The sequence below is a fragment of the Apodemus sylvaticus genome, chromosome X, assembly GCF_947179515.1.
Source record: "Apodemus sylvaticus chromosome X, mApoSyl1.1, whole genome shotgun sequence".
Lineage (NCBI taxonomy): Eukaryota > Metazoa > Chordata > Mammalia > Rodentia > Muridae > Apodemus > Apodemus sylvaticus.
Window position 1 is genome coordinate 38,678,770 of NC_067495.1, and position 20,347 is coordinate 38,699,116.

General features: G+C 33.2%; 1 protein-coding gene across 1 annotated transcript; it reads left to right on the forward strand.

Annotated features, from left to right (window-relative positions):
- Nucleotides 1-11,667: 11,667 nt before the first annotated feature.
- Nucleotides 11,668-20,009, forward strand: LOC127674434 (odorant-binding protein 1a-like). Its single transcript, XM_052170222.1, has 8 exons — nucleotides 11,668-11,771; nucleotides 13,662-13,719; nucleotides 14,796-14,935; nucleotides 15,969-16,042; nucleotides 17,418-17,528; nucleotides 18,207-18,305; nucleotides 19,192-19,238; nucleotides 19,890-20,009. The coding sequence occupies exons 1-8, from the start codon at nucleotides 11,668-11,670 to the stop codon at nucleotides 20,007-20,009; spliced, it is 753 nt and encodes a 250-aa protein (XP_052026182.1).
- The last annotated feature ends 338 nt before the right edge of the window (nucleotides 20,010-20,347 follow it).

Consider the following 20,347-nt stretch of genomic DNA (forward strand, 5'->3'; position numbering starts at 1 on the left):
TATTCTGATTTGACTTTAACCTGAACGGATGAGAGGATTTGGCTTGAACTGTGTGAGAAGCCAAAGACAACATTGTTTGGGGTTGTGAACAATGAGGTTATTTATCACTAAAATAAGATTAAAGAGTATTTATTTTTTGACTTGGCTGAGTTGATTTGTATAGTAACTGTTTCATCCTTAGTTTAATAAAACCGAATTTATATCTCCCTCATAGTGTCATGGTTTCCAAAATGTTGATACAACTTTGTGACTAGTAAAATATTTATGCTTAATTAGAACTAAAGTGGCATGTTTTTAGTAGATAGTCTATGAAGCAGGTTTTGTCTAAGTCTGAGCATGAAAATCTTACTCTTTACAACAAAAATTAATTTTCCTTTGTTGTTGTCATTTTGGCTCCTTTTAATTTGCTGATATAAAAATACTTCTAAGGAATTTTTCAAAATAAGGTCGAGCTATGTGTCAAGGAGTCAATCTACTGAATAAATAAGAAATTAAGCTGGTGAATCTTAGTGAAACAGTCTCGTGAAACTTATAGAACTCAGACAGTGAAGAGAGGGATCATTTGTCAGAAAAGAAAATATTAACGAATCAAAGCATTCTCCAATGTAGGCAGGAGAGAGGCAGAGAAAAAGAAGTAAACTTTATCAGAATCTCATTATTTAGGATGTTGAGAGATATTAAGGAGGCAATAAATAGAAAATTCATACATTTTCTGAGAAATATCTAAAACCTTTTTATATAACAGGACATGTATTCGGAATGCATGATGAAATTCCCAATTTCGTGGACTCTACCTGAGTCCAGGTATGACATGCATTATGCTGAAAGCACCGAATGTCTCAACATTGCATACTACAGCCAGGATACTTCAATATTTTTTATTTGGTAATGAAGGTGGCTTGTCCCATATATCTCAATAACATGTATTGATTAAGTGAAACAATTGGCAATTTCACACATATTTCACATATATAATGTATTCTGTTTACCATTGTTTTACATTTCTCACATAAGAATGTCCAGCTTATCAATGCTTTCAAAATCACAGGACTCTTTCCTCAATCCATTTTTAAAGAATATTCTTTTGTGTTACTGGATAAGTTCATCTTATCACTGAATTAAAGACAATTTTGGGAATCTAGGGGTCACATCAATTGATACCAGGGTGAAAACAATGGATTTCTCTAAGGAAATATCACTCATTGGCTCATAGCTCAGAATAGAAGGTTAAAAGAAACTGGACAGCTTATCATGTAAAACAAATAACATATGGACAATATCTTTTAAGGAATCAGTGTAGAAAAACTTTTAAAATGTGAAATATGGCAACAAAGTGTCAAGTCGGATTTCTCATAAGTAAAATTTGATATAGATAAAGAAGTAATAAACATGGTGAAGGAGAAGTACCCAGAATGGGAGGGAATCTTTACCAGCTCTATACATGAAATAGAATTAAAGTCCAGAAAACATAAAAATCTGCCAAATCAGAGTCAGAAAATAAATTTTCCACTCAAAATGAGACTCTTTTCTGAAGAAAGTGTTTTAAAAATAGACTGCGAGAAAGAGAGACAATTACTCAGAAATATCTCAAAAATATAACTCTATTATATTTATTATATTTATATATATAAATATAATATTTAATATATATAAATATATATAAATATATTATATATATTATATATATAAATATATATATAATATATATAAATATATATTTAATATATTTATTATATTATATAAAAAAAATCTAAACCTGAGTAGTAAATGACTTGCTAAGATGCATATAAATGCATCAAAATACTACTGTCCCTAATTTCACAATAAAATCATGAACAGACCTCAAGTCATCACACAGTTATTACAATGATATGTGCAACATGGTTACAATTTGGAAATATGGTGAAGGCAATTTTATTCTCACACTTTTTGAAATTTTAAAGTTGTTCTTTTATGATTATACTAAGCTTGAGTACTAGGCCAAGAAATACATCCTCACAGTTCTTGAGAACAATAGTCCTTGAATATTTCTTTTAATTTGAAAAGGTCAACAACCATAAAAATATATCTATCAATTTTAATCGGGTTGTAACATGACAATTCCATTCCTAATTATTACACACTAGTAGGTGGAAACCAACCTTTAAAAATGATCAGAGACAAAAATGCCTAAAACTGTGCTACAGGATCAACTATTAAAATTACTTACCCCACTTCAACGAATTTTAGAAATTTAGAGAACACAGAGATAGGACGAGTGTCATAAATCTTAGCACATGTTCTTTCCAGAGGGTGGAATGATTTCGTGGACTCTACCTGAGTCAGGTATGACATGCATTATGCTGAAAGCATTGAATGTCTCAACATTGCATACTACAGCCAGGATACTTCAGTATTTTTTATTTGGTAATGAAGGTGGTTTGTCCCATATATCTCAATAACATGTATTGATTAAGTGAAACAATTGGCAATTTCACACATATTTCACATATATAATGTATTCTGTTTACCATTGTTTTGCATTTCTCACATAAGAATGTCAAGCTTATCAATGCTTTCTAAATCACAGGACTCTTTCCTCAATCAATTTTTTTTTAATTTTTTTTTATTCGATATAATTTATTTACATTTCAAATGATTTCCCCTTTTCTAGCCCCCCCTCCCCGAAAGTCCCGTAAGCCCCCTTCTCTTTCAATGTCCTCCCTCCCACCCCTTCCCGCTTCCCCGTTCTGATTTTGCCGAATACTGTTTCACTGAGTCTTTCCAGAACCAGGGGCGACTCCTCCTTTCTTCTTGTATCTCATTTGATGTGTGGATTATGTTTTGGGTATTCCAGTTTTCTAGGTTAATAACCACTTATTAGTGAGTGCATACCATGATTCACCTTTTGAGTCTGGGTTACCTCACTTAGTATGATGTTCTCTAGCTCCATCCATTTGCCTAAGAATTTCATGAATTCATTGTTTCTAATGGCTGAATAGTACTCCATAGTGTAGATACACCACATTTTTTGCATCCACTCTTCTGTTGAGGGATACCTGGGTTCTTTCCAGCATCTGGCAATTATAAATAGGGCTGCTATGAACATAGTAGAGCATGTATCCTTATTACATGGTGGGGAATCCTCTGGATATATGCCCAGGAGTGGTATAGCAGGATCTTCTGGAAGTGAGGTGCCCAGTTTTCGGAGGAACCGCCAGACTGATTTCCAGAGTGGTTGTACCAATTTGCAGCCCCACGAGCAGTGGAGGAGTGTTCCTCTTTCTCCACACCCTCTCCAACACCTGCTGTCTCCTGAATTTTTAATCTTAGCCATTCTGACTGGTGTAAGATGAAATCTTAGGGTTGTTTTGATTTGCATTTCCCTAATGACTAATGAAGTTGAGCATTTTTTAAGATGCTTCTCTGCCATCCGAAGTTCTTCAGGTGAGAATTCTTTGTTTAACTCTGTACCCCCATTTTTTAATAGGGTTGTTCGGTTTTCTGGAGTCTAACTTCTTGGGTTCTTTATATATATTGGATATTATCCCTCTATCTGATATAGGATTGGTGAAGATCTTTTCCTAATTTGTTGGTTGCCGATCTGTCCTCTTGATGGTGTCCTTTGCCTTACAGAAACTCTGTAACCTTATGAGGTCCCATTTGTCAATTCTTGCTCTTAGAGCATACGCTATTGGTGTTCTGTTCAGAAACTTTCTCCCTGTACCGCTGTCCTCAAGGGTCTTCCCCAGTTTCTTTTCTATTAGCTTGAGAGTGTCTGGCTTTATGTGGAGGTCCTTGATCCATTTGGATTTGAGCTTAGTACAAGGAGACAAGGATGGATCAATTCGCATTCTTCTGCATGCTGACCTCCAGTTGAACCAGCACCATTTGTTGAAAAGGCTATCTTTTTTCCATTGGATGTTTTCAGCCCCTTTGTCAAGGATCAAGTGGCTATAGGTGTGTGGGTTCATTTCTGGATCTTCAATCCTGTTCCATTGATCCTCCTGCCTGTCACTGTACCAATACCATGCAGTTTTTAACACTATTGCTCTGTAGTATTGCTTGAGGTCAGGGATACTGATTCCCCCAGATTTTCTTTTGTTGCTGAGAATAGTTTTAACTATCCTGGGTTTTTTGTTGTTCCAGATGAATTTGATAATTGCTCTTTCTAACTCTGTGAAGAATTGAGTTGGGATTTTGATGGGTATTGCATTGAATCTGTATATTGCTTTTGGCAAAATGGCCATTTTAACTATATTGATTCTACCGATCCATGAGCATGGGAGGTTTTCCCATTTTTTGAGGTCTTCTTCCATTTCCTTCTTCAGAGTCTTGAAGTTCTTGTCATACAGATCTTTCACATGTTTTGTAAGAGTCACCCCAAGATACTTTATACAGTTTTTGGCTATTGTGAAGGGGGTCATTTCCCTAATTTCTTTCTCAGCCTGCTTATCCTTTGAGTATAGGAAGGCCACTGATTTGCTTGAGTTGATTTTATAACCTGCCACTTTGCTGAAGTTTTTTATCAGCTGCAGGAGCTCTCTAGTGGAGTTTTTTGGGTCACTTAGGTAGACTATCATGTCGTCTGCAAATAATGATAATTTGACTTATTCCTTTCCAATTTGTATCCCTTTGATCTCCTTATGTTTTCGAATTGCCCGAGCTAGTACCTCAAGTACAATATTGAAAAGATAAGGAGAAAGGGGCAGCCTTGTCTGGTCCCTGATTTCAGTGGGATTGCTTCAAGTTTTTCTCCATTTAGTTTGATGCTGGCTACCGGTTTGCTGTATATTGCTTTTATTATGTTTAGGTATGGGCCTTGAATTCCTGTTCTCTCCAAGACTTTAAGCATGAAAGGATGCTGAATTTTGTCAAATGCTTTTTCAGCATCCAATGAAATGACCATGTGGTTTTGTTCTTTAAGTTTGTTTATGTAGTGGATTGTATTGATGGATTTCCGTATATTGAACCAACCCTGCATTCCCGGGATAAAGCCTACTTGATCATGGTGGATGATCGTTTTGATGTGTTCTTGGATTCGGTTGGCAAGAATTTTATTGAGTATTTTTGCATCGATGTTCATAAGGGAAATTGGTCTGAAGTTCTTTTTCTTTGTTGGATCTTTGTGTGGCTTTGGTATCAGCGTAATTGTGGCTTCGTAGAAGGAATTGGGTAGTGTTCCTTCTGTTTCTATTTTGTGGAATAGTTTGAAGAGTATTGGTGTTAACTCTTCTTTGAAGGTCTGGTAGAATTCTGCACTGAAGCCATCTGGTCCTGTGCTTTTTTTGGTTGGAAGACTTTCTATGACTCCTTCTATTTCTTTAGGCATTATGGGACTGTTTAGATGGTCTAGTTGGTCCTGATTTAATTTTGGTATTTGGTATCTGTCAAAGAAATTGTCCATTTCCTCCAGATTCTCCAGTTGTGTTGAGTACAGGCTCTTGTAGTAGGATCTGATGATTTTTTGGATTTCCTCAGTTTCCGTTGTTATCTCTCCCTTTTCATTTCTAAGTTTGTTAATTTGGATACTTTCTCTGTGCCCTTTGGTCAGTCTGGCTAAGGGTTTATCTATCTTGTTGATTTTCTCAAAGTTGTGTGTTATTGGATAAGTTCATCTTATCACTGAATTAAAGACAATTTTGGGAATCTAGGGGTCACATCAATTGATACCAGGGTGAAAACAATGGATTTCTCTAAGGAAATATCACTCAATAGCTCATAGCTCAGAATAGAAGGTTAAAAGAAACTGGACAGCTTATCATGTAAAACAAATAACATATGGACAATATCTTTTAAGGAATCAGTGTAGAAAAACTTGTAAAATGTGAAATATGGCAAAAAAGTGTCAAGTCGGATTTCTCATTAGTAAAATTTGATATAGATAAAGAAGTAATAAACATGGTGAAGGAGAAGTACCCAGAATGGGAGGGAATCTTTACCAGCTCTATACATGAAATAGAATTAAAGTCCAGAAAACATAAAAATGTCAAATTAGAGTCAGAAAATAAATTTTCCATTCAAAATGGGACTCTTTTCTGAAGAAAGTGTTTTAAAAATAGACTGCGAGAAAGAGAGACAAGTACTCAGATATATCTCAAAAATATAACTCTGTACTAATCATTTGGGGAATGCAAACCACAGCGTGGCTAAGATTACTTGTTATCCCAGGAAGAAGAGAAAAGATAAGCATTAAGAAAACTTAGATAAGATGTAGGGGAAAGGGAATACTCCTAGTGGGTTGTAAAATTGTACTACTCAGAAAACTGGTGTGTATTATTTTCAATAGACTGAATGGGAATCTATCATATGAAACAACAATATAACTCTTTGCCATTTGCTCAAAGGACTTGAGATTCTATTTCAAGGACACTTTGTCATGTTTATTGCAGCTCTTTTCATAATATGTATGGACTGGACACAATCTAATTACCCTTCACTTGAGAAAAGGATAACAAAAATGAATTCTTCATGCATCATGGAATACTATAATACTGTAAATATAAATGGAATTATAGATTTTGTAGGGAAACGGACAAAACAAGGAAATATCATACTTAGTTATATAACCCATACCAAGAATCCCAAACATCACATGTTCTTTCTCGTCTGCTTTTCTAAGATGGAAATCCACAGATACAAATATATAAGTGAGTGAAAAATGTATCAAGAAAAGAGATAATAGGTAGGGTAGGGGTGAGGAATGAGATGTTAATGGCAGGATAAAGGTACTCTAAAGATGAAAACAGAATGACAGGAAGAAGATTTAAAGTGTAGATGAGGTGGATAATTTAATACAATAGGGGAAGTTTATAGGGGAGATATAAAAAGTCAAAGTCCTTTGATCAAAACCCATGCAATCATATAGAATATTTACCTATCTTATGTTTAAACAGTCATTTTGTATTCATAGATTATATTCCCCTACATTTATTCAGAACACATAAAATATATACATATGTATATACATGTACACCCATGTATATAATCATTTATATGTTAAATGACATTTAGCCAGTTGTGCTTATATACAATCTAGGGGAATGATAGACTGTAAACCAGGCAATATTTGGAATGGTAAATATCCTTTGAATAATTTGACAGGTTTTCAATGTGACTGCCAAAACAATACAGATAATTTTGATCTTGGGAGGACTGCAGTGCTTGCATAAGTCCCTATATCTAAAGATCCTGCAGTGTCAGGATATAGGACTCAGTAATTCTAACTGTATCTGTGAAACTAAGAATTCTGGCCTGTCATGTCATTTTCTTGTTTCCAGAAATACTATTGTGTGTGACAAAGGAGAGCAGCAAATAGTTCTACTGAGATGTGGCAACTAAGAACCACGACAATTAGAAGCATGGCCAGATAAGTAAAAAGGTACAAGACATGGCACCCACAAGTTTCTGGTCACCAACTACTGTGTGATAGGATTCAGGAGCCACTCAATGGGAGGGCAATCATCCCTGGAACTAGAAAACTTGTCAAGTGCCCAGAGTTATTTATTGGTCATCAAATTTGAAATGAATATCTCAATGCAGTTTTGCTAGATCATGATCATTGCTGCCTATGTTGTAAAGCTTACATTTATAACCAAAGATAATTATAGATAGCACATATCATGTAAAAAAGCTCATTTTTATTGCATATTGAAAAAATCATAGAAAACGGCATCTGAGCCCAAGTCAAACAGCAATAGAGTGTGAGGTCCAGGTCCCGGAGGCTATATCTTCATCTCAACTCTGCTATAGTACAAAAAATGTTCCTGCTCATAAACCTAATGTTAAACAAAACCAGGTCTGTACACAGTAGGTGCTATTTTAAGAGATTTTCATATTTTCAATAGTTAACAGTGCACATCAACATTTCCTTGTTTCCTCCATTCACCCACACCACATGACTCCCATATGTGATATCCATACACACAACCAGATTAGTAACATTTTTCTTGTTGTAGTCATAGAGTATTAGGGATGATAATTTTCCATTGAACAGTCATATAGAGTACTAATCTTTACTAAATGAACTTAATTTTTCTTTTTCTGGTACTCATTAGTTTTCTGTGGTTAATTCAAGGGATGGAATCTACAAAATTTTTCCCCTTCGAAGTTAACATGTCCATTGATACTGCCATTTTCCTAATTCAACCATCTTTAGAAGACAAATTTAACAAGCAAATTTCCATTATTCTGACTTTCAGTGTCTTTGATTTCCAATCTTTCCACTCCCACTTCAGAGATGTTCCCTGTCCTCTAGGTGAAGGAGCTGGGTATTGTTATGTGTGTAAATTTGTACGTGTCTTGAAGTGTGTTTCCTGGATCTTTCTATCTCTTTTCATCCTACTCTTTGTATAACATTATCCATCATAGTGAGAGAAGACTCTGATGGTGCAATATCATCTTAAACTAGGATCTCTTGCTTCAAAAGTTTAAGGAACAATGAATTCGCAATTAATACTCTTGGCTGAATATGAATACAAGATAAAATTAATTCCTTAATGCTTTTAAACCTAATAATAGTATGAAATAAAAGCAAGGAAAAGTGAAAGAAATAAAAAATAAAACACGTTTAATTATAGAGAAGGTAAAAGGAAAAATTTAATAATCTATTCTGATTTGACCTCAACCTGAATGGATGAGGCAAATTATTTATATTGTACATAAAGACAAATCCCATGAGAAATGTTGAGGATGGAGACTCTTGAGTGATTTATCACTCAATTGAAAATAAAACCTGTTTACATTTGTGACTGTCATGTTTGACTCAACTTGCTACTGTTTGAATGCTAGTTTTGTCAAAGAATTCATATCTCTCATAATGTAATGGGGCCAAAATATAGGAACAAAAATATGTTTTATAATGGAAAAGGTAAAGAAGATAGTTTTTAGTGAATATTCTGAAGGATTATTACAAGAATGAAAGAAAATCATTGTCAATCATAAGCAAATTTGTGGAGAGTAATGAAAATTTGCATTAAAATATTTCAGAATAATTTCACCCAAATACACTGGAGTTATGTCCAGATGAAACAAGGATCTATATATTTAAGAGGCAAAGCTGAAGAAACTTTACAAGAAATGATCGTGTTAAAGTGTAAGAACTGGGCATTGGACAAAGGAACATTCCTTTAGTGAAAAGACCAATGAGTGAATGTTTTCTTCTAAGAGTGAAAATGAGTAGAAGAGGAGAGGTAACCTTAATTAACCTTTAAATATTTTGGACTCTAGAAATAGCATTTCATTAGCCAATACAAAAGTGCATATGCTTTTATTCCAGCAAGGACACATGGAGTGTCCAGGACATATTTTCCTGTCATATGAAAGAAGAAATTTTATGTAAGCAGAAAATAATTAACGTTATCTATTCTGATTTGACATCAACCTGAATGTATGATGATAATTTAATTGGATGCTTTAGAAGTACACTGCCAAAGGCAACACTGGAGCCTGAGGATTCTGGGATTATTTGTCATTGAACCAAAACTAAGGAGTATTGACTTTCAGAATCATCGTGGTTGATTCATCCTGATTCTGTGTACTTTCTAGGTTGTATTTAATGGAAAATGTATCTATTTCAAAATAATAGCATATAAGTTTTGTTATTAATATGTTAATAGGAAAAATAAACTGGTAGTTATTCTATACAAAAGGATTTTGACAACTATTTGTATTTGAAATTCACTCCTTAAAATGTGTTTATTTTTCAGGAAAAGACATGAACATCTCTAACCAGAAACTTCTGTATCATTCCACCCTACACAGATTCATATCCTGGAATATCAGAGAGCAATATATTTAAGAGGCAAAGCTGAATAAGATTTAGGAGAACTGAACACTTGAAGCTTTAAAACATGGATATACGAGAGAAGAAAATTCACTTTGGACAACAATTACTGAATGTCTGAATCGTCTGATAAAATAGACAGACAGAGACAAAGAGATGGGATAAACTTTATCCAAATTTAGGTATTTGGAACTTGGAGATAGTTGAAACCTGTTTAAAAAAACATACATACATATATATATATATATATATATATATATATATATATATATATATATATATATATGTAAAGTAATTTAAGTATAATTTTTTATAAGAGGACATGTATTCAGAATGTATAATCACTTTAAAAGTATTGATGAAATAACATCATATAGGCAAATAAGTAATAATTTGAACAGAGGAATATAGAAAATAATGAATTGGATCAATCATGTAACATGTCATTTTATTCTTTCTGAAAATATAAAATAAAATTCCAGTTTGAAATATTAAGATATCTGATACATATTTTCTGTGCATGATGTGTGAATATTGGCAAATCCGTGGAGGCTATTGAATCCACACAGGTGTTTTGGAACTGGGAAAAAAATGCAGGTGCCTTCCTCTGTTCATATTGACCCTGAGCATCATGTAAGAAATACAACAGCTGACTTCTTGACAAACAGAAGTCAGTGAACTATCCAATTGGTTTGAAAAGGTCAACAAACACAGAAGCATATCACCAATCTGTAATTGGATTGTAACATGGATTATCCTCTCATTCCTACTGGAATGGAACAGAAAACAAATGCAAGAAAAGAATGTGTGATTTCTCAGGAATATCTCCAGTAATGTGCTTTTAAACTAAATTTTTGTTTTTTGACAATATTACACATAGAATAATATTCTTGTATTTATTTCTCCCATTTCTAACATCTTCACCTCAAGCTTGTCAAATCCCCTCCATAGAACAGTATATTTTCACAGTATGATTACCGTTAGATTTATTATTGGCCCTATTAGTTTATTCAGGGTTATGTATGTTATTTCGTCTTTGTAATTAAATCTTGGTCCCTAATGCCATCACAAGGAAACAATAGGAAATGGTAGTGTACTTTCTACCTCCAAACCTATCAGTGCTTTGTAGTTCAGAAAAGAAGTGTGCAATCTAGTGGACCATACCCTTGTTTTTGCTGTCTAGCAGACAGGCATCATCTACTATACACCTTGCTGGCATACATTTAACTGTGAATTAACATCCAGAATACATAAAAATTTAAAATACCATGTGTCAAAAAGCCCATGGTGGGTTTATTGTGAGACTTTGACATGAAGGCAAATGTTTAAAAAGAAGAGAATCAGAGAGAAAGTGAGAGGGTTCAGAGATAACTGTTGGAGGAAATTGCAGAACTACTCTGAAAAAACAGTGCAGAGATTTCTCCATTGGATAAACATAAATGCACCATGTGACGTTGTTAAACAACAGCTGTGTTTCACTTGTGTCCAATTGACTTGACATGATTTTTCTCAGTTACTTGCTCATATATGTTCGTTTCTCTTATATTTACATCAGGTAGGAAATGAAGATGAACTAAATATCTTAAAACTTGTCTTATGGGTGATAAAAAATGGTACATGTATAGTGTGGAATACTATTAAATGATCAGGAAAATGCAATCATGAAATTTGCAGATAAATGATGGGCTCTATAAAAGATTCTCTTGGGTGAGATAACCCAGATCTTGAGAGACAAATGTGTCATGTTTTCTTTCTTGTGTTCTTTCTAGCTACAAATCTCAAGATCAAGATTTACAAACCACTTGAGACCATGTAGTAGTAGTAGTCATGCCTAAAGTAAGTATCTATATCAAATCACTCACTTTATGGTACAGGAAACCCCGTAGAAGATAGAAATTATAGCCATGGGTGATAGAGAACACCAAGCAAACAAGCCATTTTTATTCAATATGAAGCATGGAGATATGAACAAATTGAAACTGAAGCACCACTCAGAGGGCCAGCACAGGTCTGTACCAGAGAGAGACCTGTATCTAAATGATGTGGACACATGCCCTATTCGTAAATCAGAAACCACTCAAGTAGATAGCCACTTTCAAATCAAACTTAGTTTGTTTCAAATGAATCTCACTGAGTAATGAAAGCAAACTAAAGCACAGCTACAATCCCATCAGTAGATGGCCAACAGAAACTGGACTCAACAGTATCTTTGGAGGTTTCTATTCTCAAAATGTTGGCTTTTTCCTTTTTGAAAAATTAACTATTTTGTAAATTTTATGTTTTTGTTTTTGTTTTCCAATGATTTTTTTTAACTTACTATTTTTATGTATTTACATTCCAAATATTGCTGTAGAATGTCCCTCTCCAAGGGGTCGTCTAGCAAATCCTCTTTCCTTTCATTTCTTTTCCCCCTTTTAATTACTATATCATTGCAATATATATTATGCCTTCCAAGTTATTGATTTTATTGGATTCCAGAGTTTGTGAAACTATAGTTATGTTTTTCTTGTATTTTTTTATTTGGATTGTTTTTCTGTTAGTTTGTCTGGTCCAATTTACTTGTGTTGGTATTGTATTTATTTCATTATTTATGTATTATTTTATTATTAATCCTTAGAAGACTTATTTGCTTTCTAATGAGAGACAGAAATCCAATGCATCTAAATTAGTTGGGAGGTGAGGAGGAACTTGGAGGAACAGAGAGATGGAATTCCATAAACTGTACATATTATATAAGAAAAAACCTAATTTGAATAGAAGGAAAAGGGTTTTGGGTTCACTCATCACAATAAAATCTTCCCTTCATAGCAGGTGGAGACCAGTTCAGAAAACCAGCAACAACCAAAATTGAAAGATGTGGAGTGTAGTTATATCTATTCCACTGATTCCATAACCAATAATCTAGCTGCATTGCAGTAGAAAGTATGGAAGTATTGTAAAGAATAAAATGAGATAGAGTTAAAAGGGAGAGATGAAGAGAGAAGCTGCAGCCAAAAATGACACTATGACTAAATATGAGTTCAATTGGGAGAGGGAAGGGAATGATAATGTAGATTGGAAAGACCATGAAGCAACAATTCTATATTAAGAACTACATGAAATGTAGGAATTAGAGAATAGGAAGAGGAGAACAACAAGTTATTTTACATCAGATGATCAACCCTGTAAAACTATGTTCAAGAAAAATTATTTATTTTCAGGAATTGCATTTTGTGTGTGCGTGTGTGCGTGTGTGTTTGTCTATTTGTGTGTGAGAGAGTGTGTGTATTTCATTATGTGTGTTTATCAAAATTACTTAAAGAAATCTTACACCACATTGAACGAGATTAAGGGAATGCATATGGGAGTCTTTAGAAGGAGACAAGGGAGTGGGAAATTATGTAACTATTACCTCAAAAGCCAATAAATGGAGATAAAACTACAAAGATAATGTTATAAAGTACACACCTTTACTGCTTTCCAGTGATGTAGCTATAAACCATAGGTTTTCAATGAAAAATGGCACAGTGATAACTGTAGTTTATTCCATGTGTGAGAGAGTACATCCCCAGAGGAGAAACAATATTCTAGAATTTTTATAGACTTTTTGGTTTTTCCTTGATATGGCTGAGTATATCTTGTTTCTAATAACAACTGAGATCTTGTATCTGATTTGTAAAGAAATCAAAATTTTGCTTGGAAGAAGGTCATTTCATTAGGAAATATAAAGCATTAATTTTAGCTTGAATTACACAATTCATTTGCACATATGAACAGTCTTTCAGAATACCATTACATTTTACATACTTTGCTTTTTTTCATTTTATATTCTTTTATACTTGCTTTGTTTTCTTTTCATCAGTCATTTTGTTACTTTTTCTGTATTTATAGAACTATTTTTCAATGATCTCTTTTGTAGCTATGTGCAAGTGATGGTGGATGATATTGACATGAAAGAATACAAAAGTCAATATATGGTAAGTTTTAAAAGTTGGAGAAATCTTATAACTATATCTTTATAGGAAAATTTCCTTATTCTTTAATATATTTTTTGAAAGCATGTGGTTACTCTGGCTTAGATTGCCCAAGCCACAGTTGTAAATTCCTTTAACTGAATAGTATTAGGCTATGATTCAGAATGTATCTTAAATTGCATGTCACATTGGTTAAATGAATCATATATGCGTAGTGATATGCATTGTGACATTTACGGACCACTACATTTCTGGAGCCAAAGAATTATTCATAAATGCTAACATAGAGATACTCCTTCCATTCTAAGTGTAATGCTCAATTAATCATCAAAAATATCATGATTTGATGCATAATCATATTCCTTTAAGGACATGAGTTCATATTTCATCTGCTGGGGCCCAGCAGGAAGTACTGAAAAGAACTAGGTTGTTGTGATAGGAAATCATTGGTTGATTCCATGTCTCTCCCTTCCACTAACTGTATAAAAACCTTTGTTAGTCCACATCCTTCACAATTAGTTATCTACTTTGAGCTTCTGTAGAAGAGCAAAGTCAGGTGCCATCATGGTAAAATTTCTGCTGCTGGCTTGGCATTTGGACTGGCTCAGGCTGAGGTAAATGTGTGAGGTCTGTGTTTGTGAGCTTCCTCAGTAGCATCATTCTATGGATGTGATATGTCATGAAGTGAATCCATGCAAGTCCATCTTCATTAAATAACCCTTCTGAGTTTTATTCCGGTACATTTTTCCAATCAGATGTTTTCTAAGATGAAAGGTGTGAAATAATGGATTGGAGTTACAGATTGTATGAGGACAAAAGATTAGCAGTCTCAGGTCCATGATTCTATATATATCAAGTCATCATATATTTTGAGTTCCTGGAAATATTATTTTGAATGAACACATGAAATATCTTTAATGAATATTCCCAGTAATTATAAATATAACAATTAACCAGAGAAGAAATATGAATACCTACTCTTAAAGTGTCATATGGCTTTTGAGAAAAGAGTTGAGAATACCAACTCATATTTTAATGGTCTGTATGGTTTTCTTTTGTCATTTTTATTGCTTTTCCAGATTGAAGGAGAATGGATAACTGTTGCTATCGCTGCTGATAATGTAGACAAGATAGAACCAGCTGGAGAAATGAGACTCTATTGTCATGAAATTACTTGTGAAGAGGAATGCAAGATATTGAAAATCACATTTTATGTCCAGTAAGCAAATTATCCAGAATGTAAACTGAGAAATCTATTTTCATTTTCTTTTGTTTTCTCTTCTTTTGATTTGTTTTGTTTTTGAGACTGGGTTTCTCTATATATCCCTGGATTTTCTGGAACTCACTCTGCATTCAAGGCTGGCCTTAAACTCAGAAATTGTTCTGCCTCTGCCTCCTGAGTGCTAGGATTAAAGGTGTGCACCATCACTGCCCATACCACTAAAAGTATACTACATGCTAAAGTGATGTAATTTTCAGGGGAATGCTTTGATTCTGGTCATGAATCCAAAAACCCCATTATTAGCAATGTGATAATATTATTATATAATGGGCTGTATCTGGAAACCACTCAGAGAGAGAATATGTCTATAGATTTATGAATACACCCTATGGGACCATTGTGTTTGGAGGGCTGCCATTGAATTTTATCATCTCTGTTTGACAGAGAGCCCTCTAAAGAAATCATCTGTAGTTGAAGGGTGTGATCACCTAGGTCAAAACCATAGATCTTATATTATTCAATCAGTGATTTCATAAGCATCCTCCACAAATAGGTCAGATAAATCTAGTTTACTATCTTTTTATTAGCTGTGCATTAAAAGGTTCTCTCTGACATTTGGATGACTAGTCACAACTTTAACTATTATGTTACTTATAATACCACTTGTGATACATACATATAAACCCATTTCTATATTATGGCTGGACTAGTTCAAGAGAATTTTTGTACAGAAATTCTTTCTCAGTGACTATTCCAGTTTGTATAAGGATATTACAGAACCTTCATAGGAGGGGGGAAATTGGCACAAATAAAAGAAACTTTATGACTGCAACCAGTATATTTTCTGAACAAGAAATAGGAAAAATTTAGATGAACATTTAGGGAAAAATAGGTAATTAGGTCCAATTATGTACAGTGATAACATAATTGATCACAGTTCTTACTTAAATGCATTATAACATTTGATCTATAATATGAATTCAATGGTAGCAATGAACAAATCATTATTTCTCTCTCTAATATTCTTTAGTGAAAATGGACATTGCTCTTTGACCACAGTCACAGGGTATTTGCAAGAAGATGGTGAAACCTACAGAACTCAGTGTAAGTACAGGTTCTGGGAGCACCATCTGGGACTAAAGCATTGTGGTTTATGTTGAAAATTCAGCTGGCCAGTGTTATGTAGGTCAAGAGCAAATTTGATTGATTGGAAATTTATTAATCTCTTCAATCACCTCAGATATGTTACCAAGTGCAAATAAATTCTAGGTCACCTGAGGTTTACTTGGAGAAAACCATTGTTATATAAAGATGTGAAAAATTCTAACAATATATGTTGCAAGTAGTTTTCCACAAAAACAATATTTCCAGATAATTTTTACTGTTTTATCTTTTAATATTGCATCATTTTTATTTGCAAATCCTACTACTCCATATTAGGCCTCATTGTTTTTAAACATATTCAAAGAATTATTGCCTCTTCTCCCCCTGTTCTTGGCAATAAAAACATGATCTGTCATCCTTGACTGTGGAAAATTTTAGTTTATACTTTTATTTTAAATATTTATTTTCTCTGATATGATAGATAATTTAATATTCTGAATATTGACTGAAAAACTTTCATTCTGAAAAGCAGTTATGCATAATACATGTTAAAATATTTCAAACTGACGTCTTCAGTGTTGTAAGTAATCCTAAGAAAATAGCAACAGTATTCAAATAAATTATACATAATTTGACTTTGCACTTGATATTAAAACATGAAAAACAAAAAAGTCAAACACCAGATGGCACAGTTTATTGTCCTGAAGATTTGTTACCTAATTTTATATCATCATTCAAAAACAGATTTGGAATTGAAAGGGACCAGATCCTAATTTTTTTTTTTTTACTTTCCTAGAAGTTTGATCACAGAATACGTGCAATTGTTTCTCACAATTTTCTGTCTCTGTCACTCTGTGTTACACACATACACTTTATGAACATCTAGTAATCTCTAAAAATGTCTTATCTATATCCATTTAATTAATAATAGAGAAAGTACAATATTTTGTGCATGTTACCTATTAGTAACTATCTCTTTGAGTATATGTATACATTTCTCATCTATTTTCCAATGTTTAAAAACATAGTTTTAACTTCTCACAAAATTCATCAACAGCCTTTAATATCTGGTTGAAAGTGTCAATAGTACCTAATCAATAGTCCTACTAGAATTGGCACAAGATATTCAGAGAACTGGAAAGTCTCTATACTTTGGAGTTTTGATCAGTTTTGTAGCATATAAATAGATATTCCTCATATTATAATGTATATATGGAACAGGAATGTCTACAGGAATAGGCATGTATGCATGGATTGTATATTAGTGATTCAGTGATTATTGCAACTGTCAGGCTCAATATTAATGTTTCACAAATAGGTGACATCAGAAAATTGAGTGTCACTGACTTTTGAAATATTTCTATTATCATTACAGATCAAGGGGATAATCATTATGTAGTTGTGAAGCAGACACCAGAGAACATAGTCTTTTACAGTGAAAATGTTGACAGAGCCAGCCAGAAAACAAAATTGATATTTGTTCTTGGTAAGAATGGCAGTGGATCTCTGAAATAGTAACAAAGCTACTACTCTGAAAATAAAGACTAAGTCAGATTCACCATTCCCCCAGTACAGTGTTATAGAATGTCCAAAGTTCTTTCCACTAACTGATAACCAGATTGTGTGTGGACCTACATGAATGTTGTATTGTAATAGAGTGGCATGACACTAAAGACTGTGGGCAACGAAGGAAGTGATTGGAAGAGTTCATGTTCATGTTTCCTCCCTGGACAAATGGAGCATATGTGATTTTCTCAAAGTTCAGACCATTCTCAGTGTCATTTCACGAAATGTGTAGAAAATTAAAGCATACAGTATAGCCAAAGAGAAATATGAAGCTTCCATTTTCCATAGATGTTCTTGACACTTTTATTTTTAAGATTATATGAGATTAATATGTATAATTTCCATAGACAAATAGTTTGTAAGTTTTTGTTAATAATAAAATACTGGAACGTAATCTTATACCACATGGTCACCTTATTAGTTATGTCTGTGACCCTTGGGTTAATTTTTATTATCACTATTGACCCCATCCATTGTGGTTGAATTTGGGGAAGTTGGGTCTTTTCATTAAACGTCATAGTGGGACACAAAGGAAGAAACTTACATAATGAAGGATTGTCATGAATAAATCTCTGACATTATTATTCATGGAATGCAGGACATAAAACTTTAACTCATGAACAAAATGAGAAACTTGTGGAATTTGCCGAGTCAAAGCACATCTCTCCTGAAAACATTCGAGAAGTCCTGGATATAGGTAAAGTAAATGCATGTTGTTTTGTGCTATAGCATATATTTGTATAAATGTTAAATATATTAATAGACATATAGAAATTTATCTCTTATTTACATATATTTATATGTATATGTACGTATATATAAATGTATATATGTATGTATATATGTATATATAAATTCATACACACATATCTCATTCCTGATTTAGATAGGAATTTTTGGAAGCTGTTCTCATTTTCTAGTGATAAAATCTTAGTTGCTCCTTACCCCCCTTACTTTCTTTTACAGATCCCTGCCCTCAGTAACAATCTTCTGTAGGTGAGTCGAAAGAGATGCCTTATATACCTACTGCTTTGTTTTAATTGAGAAGTGTTTTTACTTAAAAATTTGACATAAGCATGTGAGTAAATGTAGTTGTTTGTAAATGAAGCAAACGTTTTACTATTTTTTTGTATTTGAAAATTCTATAGTGATAACTGTGACTTAGAGAATAATTTCATGTATAAAACAATATTAAAAACTTTTTATCATTCAGAATTGTTAATGTTCCTATTTTAAAAATATTCCATCAAGAAAATGTGTTTTTTTCAATTTGAAAACTTCAATTTTGTATGATTTCTGGAATATATTTTCAGCATATTTGGTATAATCCTGTTGACTTTTCAATATGTACTTTGATCACTTTCATTTTAAATTTGCATGTAGGACCATATTGTTATTATTTCCTGTAGTAACTCTCTATATCCAATTTATGGGGAACAAATTATTTCTATGAAAAATTCCTTGTGTTTAATTCTTTCTCTATAATCTAAATTGTTTTATTTGACTTTGTTCTGCTGCAATCTCATTGAGAAAACCTTTCCTATCAGCTCAACCATATGTTAATTTTTTTCATGTTTTCACAGATATCAAGATGAGAATTGTGCTTCATAACCTCTTGACTGTAGAATCAGTATCATGTACAATTCAACTTTCCTTTCAAAATACATTTTTTCCCTCCCCTGTGCAGTCAAGGTACTGCATACCTGTCTTGCCTTTCATTCCTTCTCTCATGACCAGCTCTTCCTTTTTTGAGTGATTAAATAAAGTGATTCAAGAAGCAATAATGACCTTGTGAAAAAGTCTTGTTTAAAAGGCATATAAATATTATACCTAAATATATGAAACACATAAATGCAGAACAAATGATATATTTATATGTAAAACAATTATAATATTTGAAAATGTCACACTTCAGGATGCATTGCCAAGAACATCAAAGAACTGAACTTTTTATTTTGCTTATTATTTAGTATCACCTATTATTTGTGATAGAAGGATGAATTATTCCAGCACACTACAGTATTTCACATAACAAACTAATTGGTTCTGGCTAAATTTTCCACATTATTTAAAATAGATGAAATAAATATCTTTTCCAAAAATTCATTTAAGGGGATTATCTTTTGTTTGATGACTCCAGCAAGCAAAGGAATCCAGGTACTTTCAAATAGTATATGAATGAGTCAATCAGTTTTAAGGAATAGAATAAGTTCACTGTAATCCATAATACCAAACACAACAAATATGCAATTATGTATTACATTTTCTATGTTTATTACAGTGGTTCCTTAGAAGGCAGTTAGCTATCAAGAAAGAAGAAGCAGATGCAGTCTTCTCTGAGGATAGGAAGAGTGAAAGGGAGAAGAATATAGACAGTGCTGTTACATCCTCTTTCCTATAGTCTAAAGATGACACAGATGCAAAGTAGTATCCATAAACAGCTGATGTGATTAAGAAACCATGACACAGTCTTTTTGTTGTTGAAAGAACAAATGTGTTAATTCACATTCCTTCCCATGCCTTGTAAAAAGATTTCACTTTAAAAAAGTCACTTATATATAATCATTTTTATTCGATATAATTTATTTACATTTCAAATGATTTCCCCTTTTCTAGCCCCCCCCTCCACTCCCCGAAAGTCCCGTAAGCCCCCTTCTCTTCCCCTGTCCTCCCACCCACCCCTTCCCACTTCCCCGTTCAGGTTTTGCTGAATACATTTTTTTTTTTTTACTTTCCATC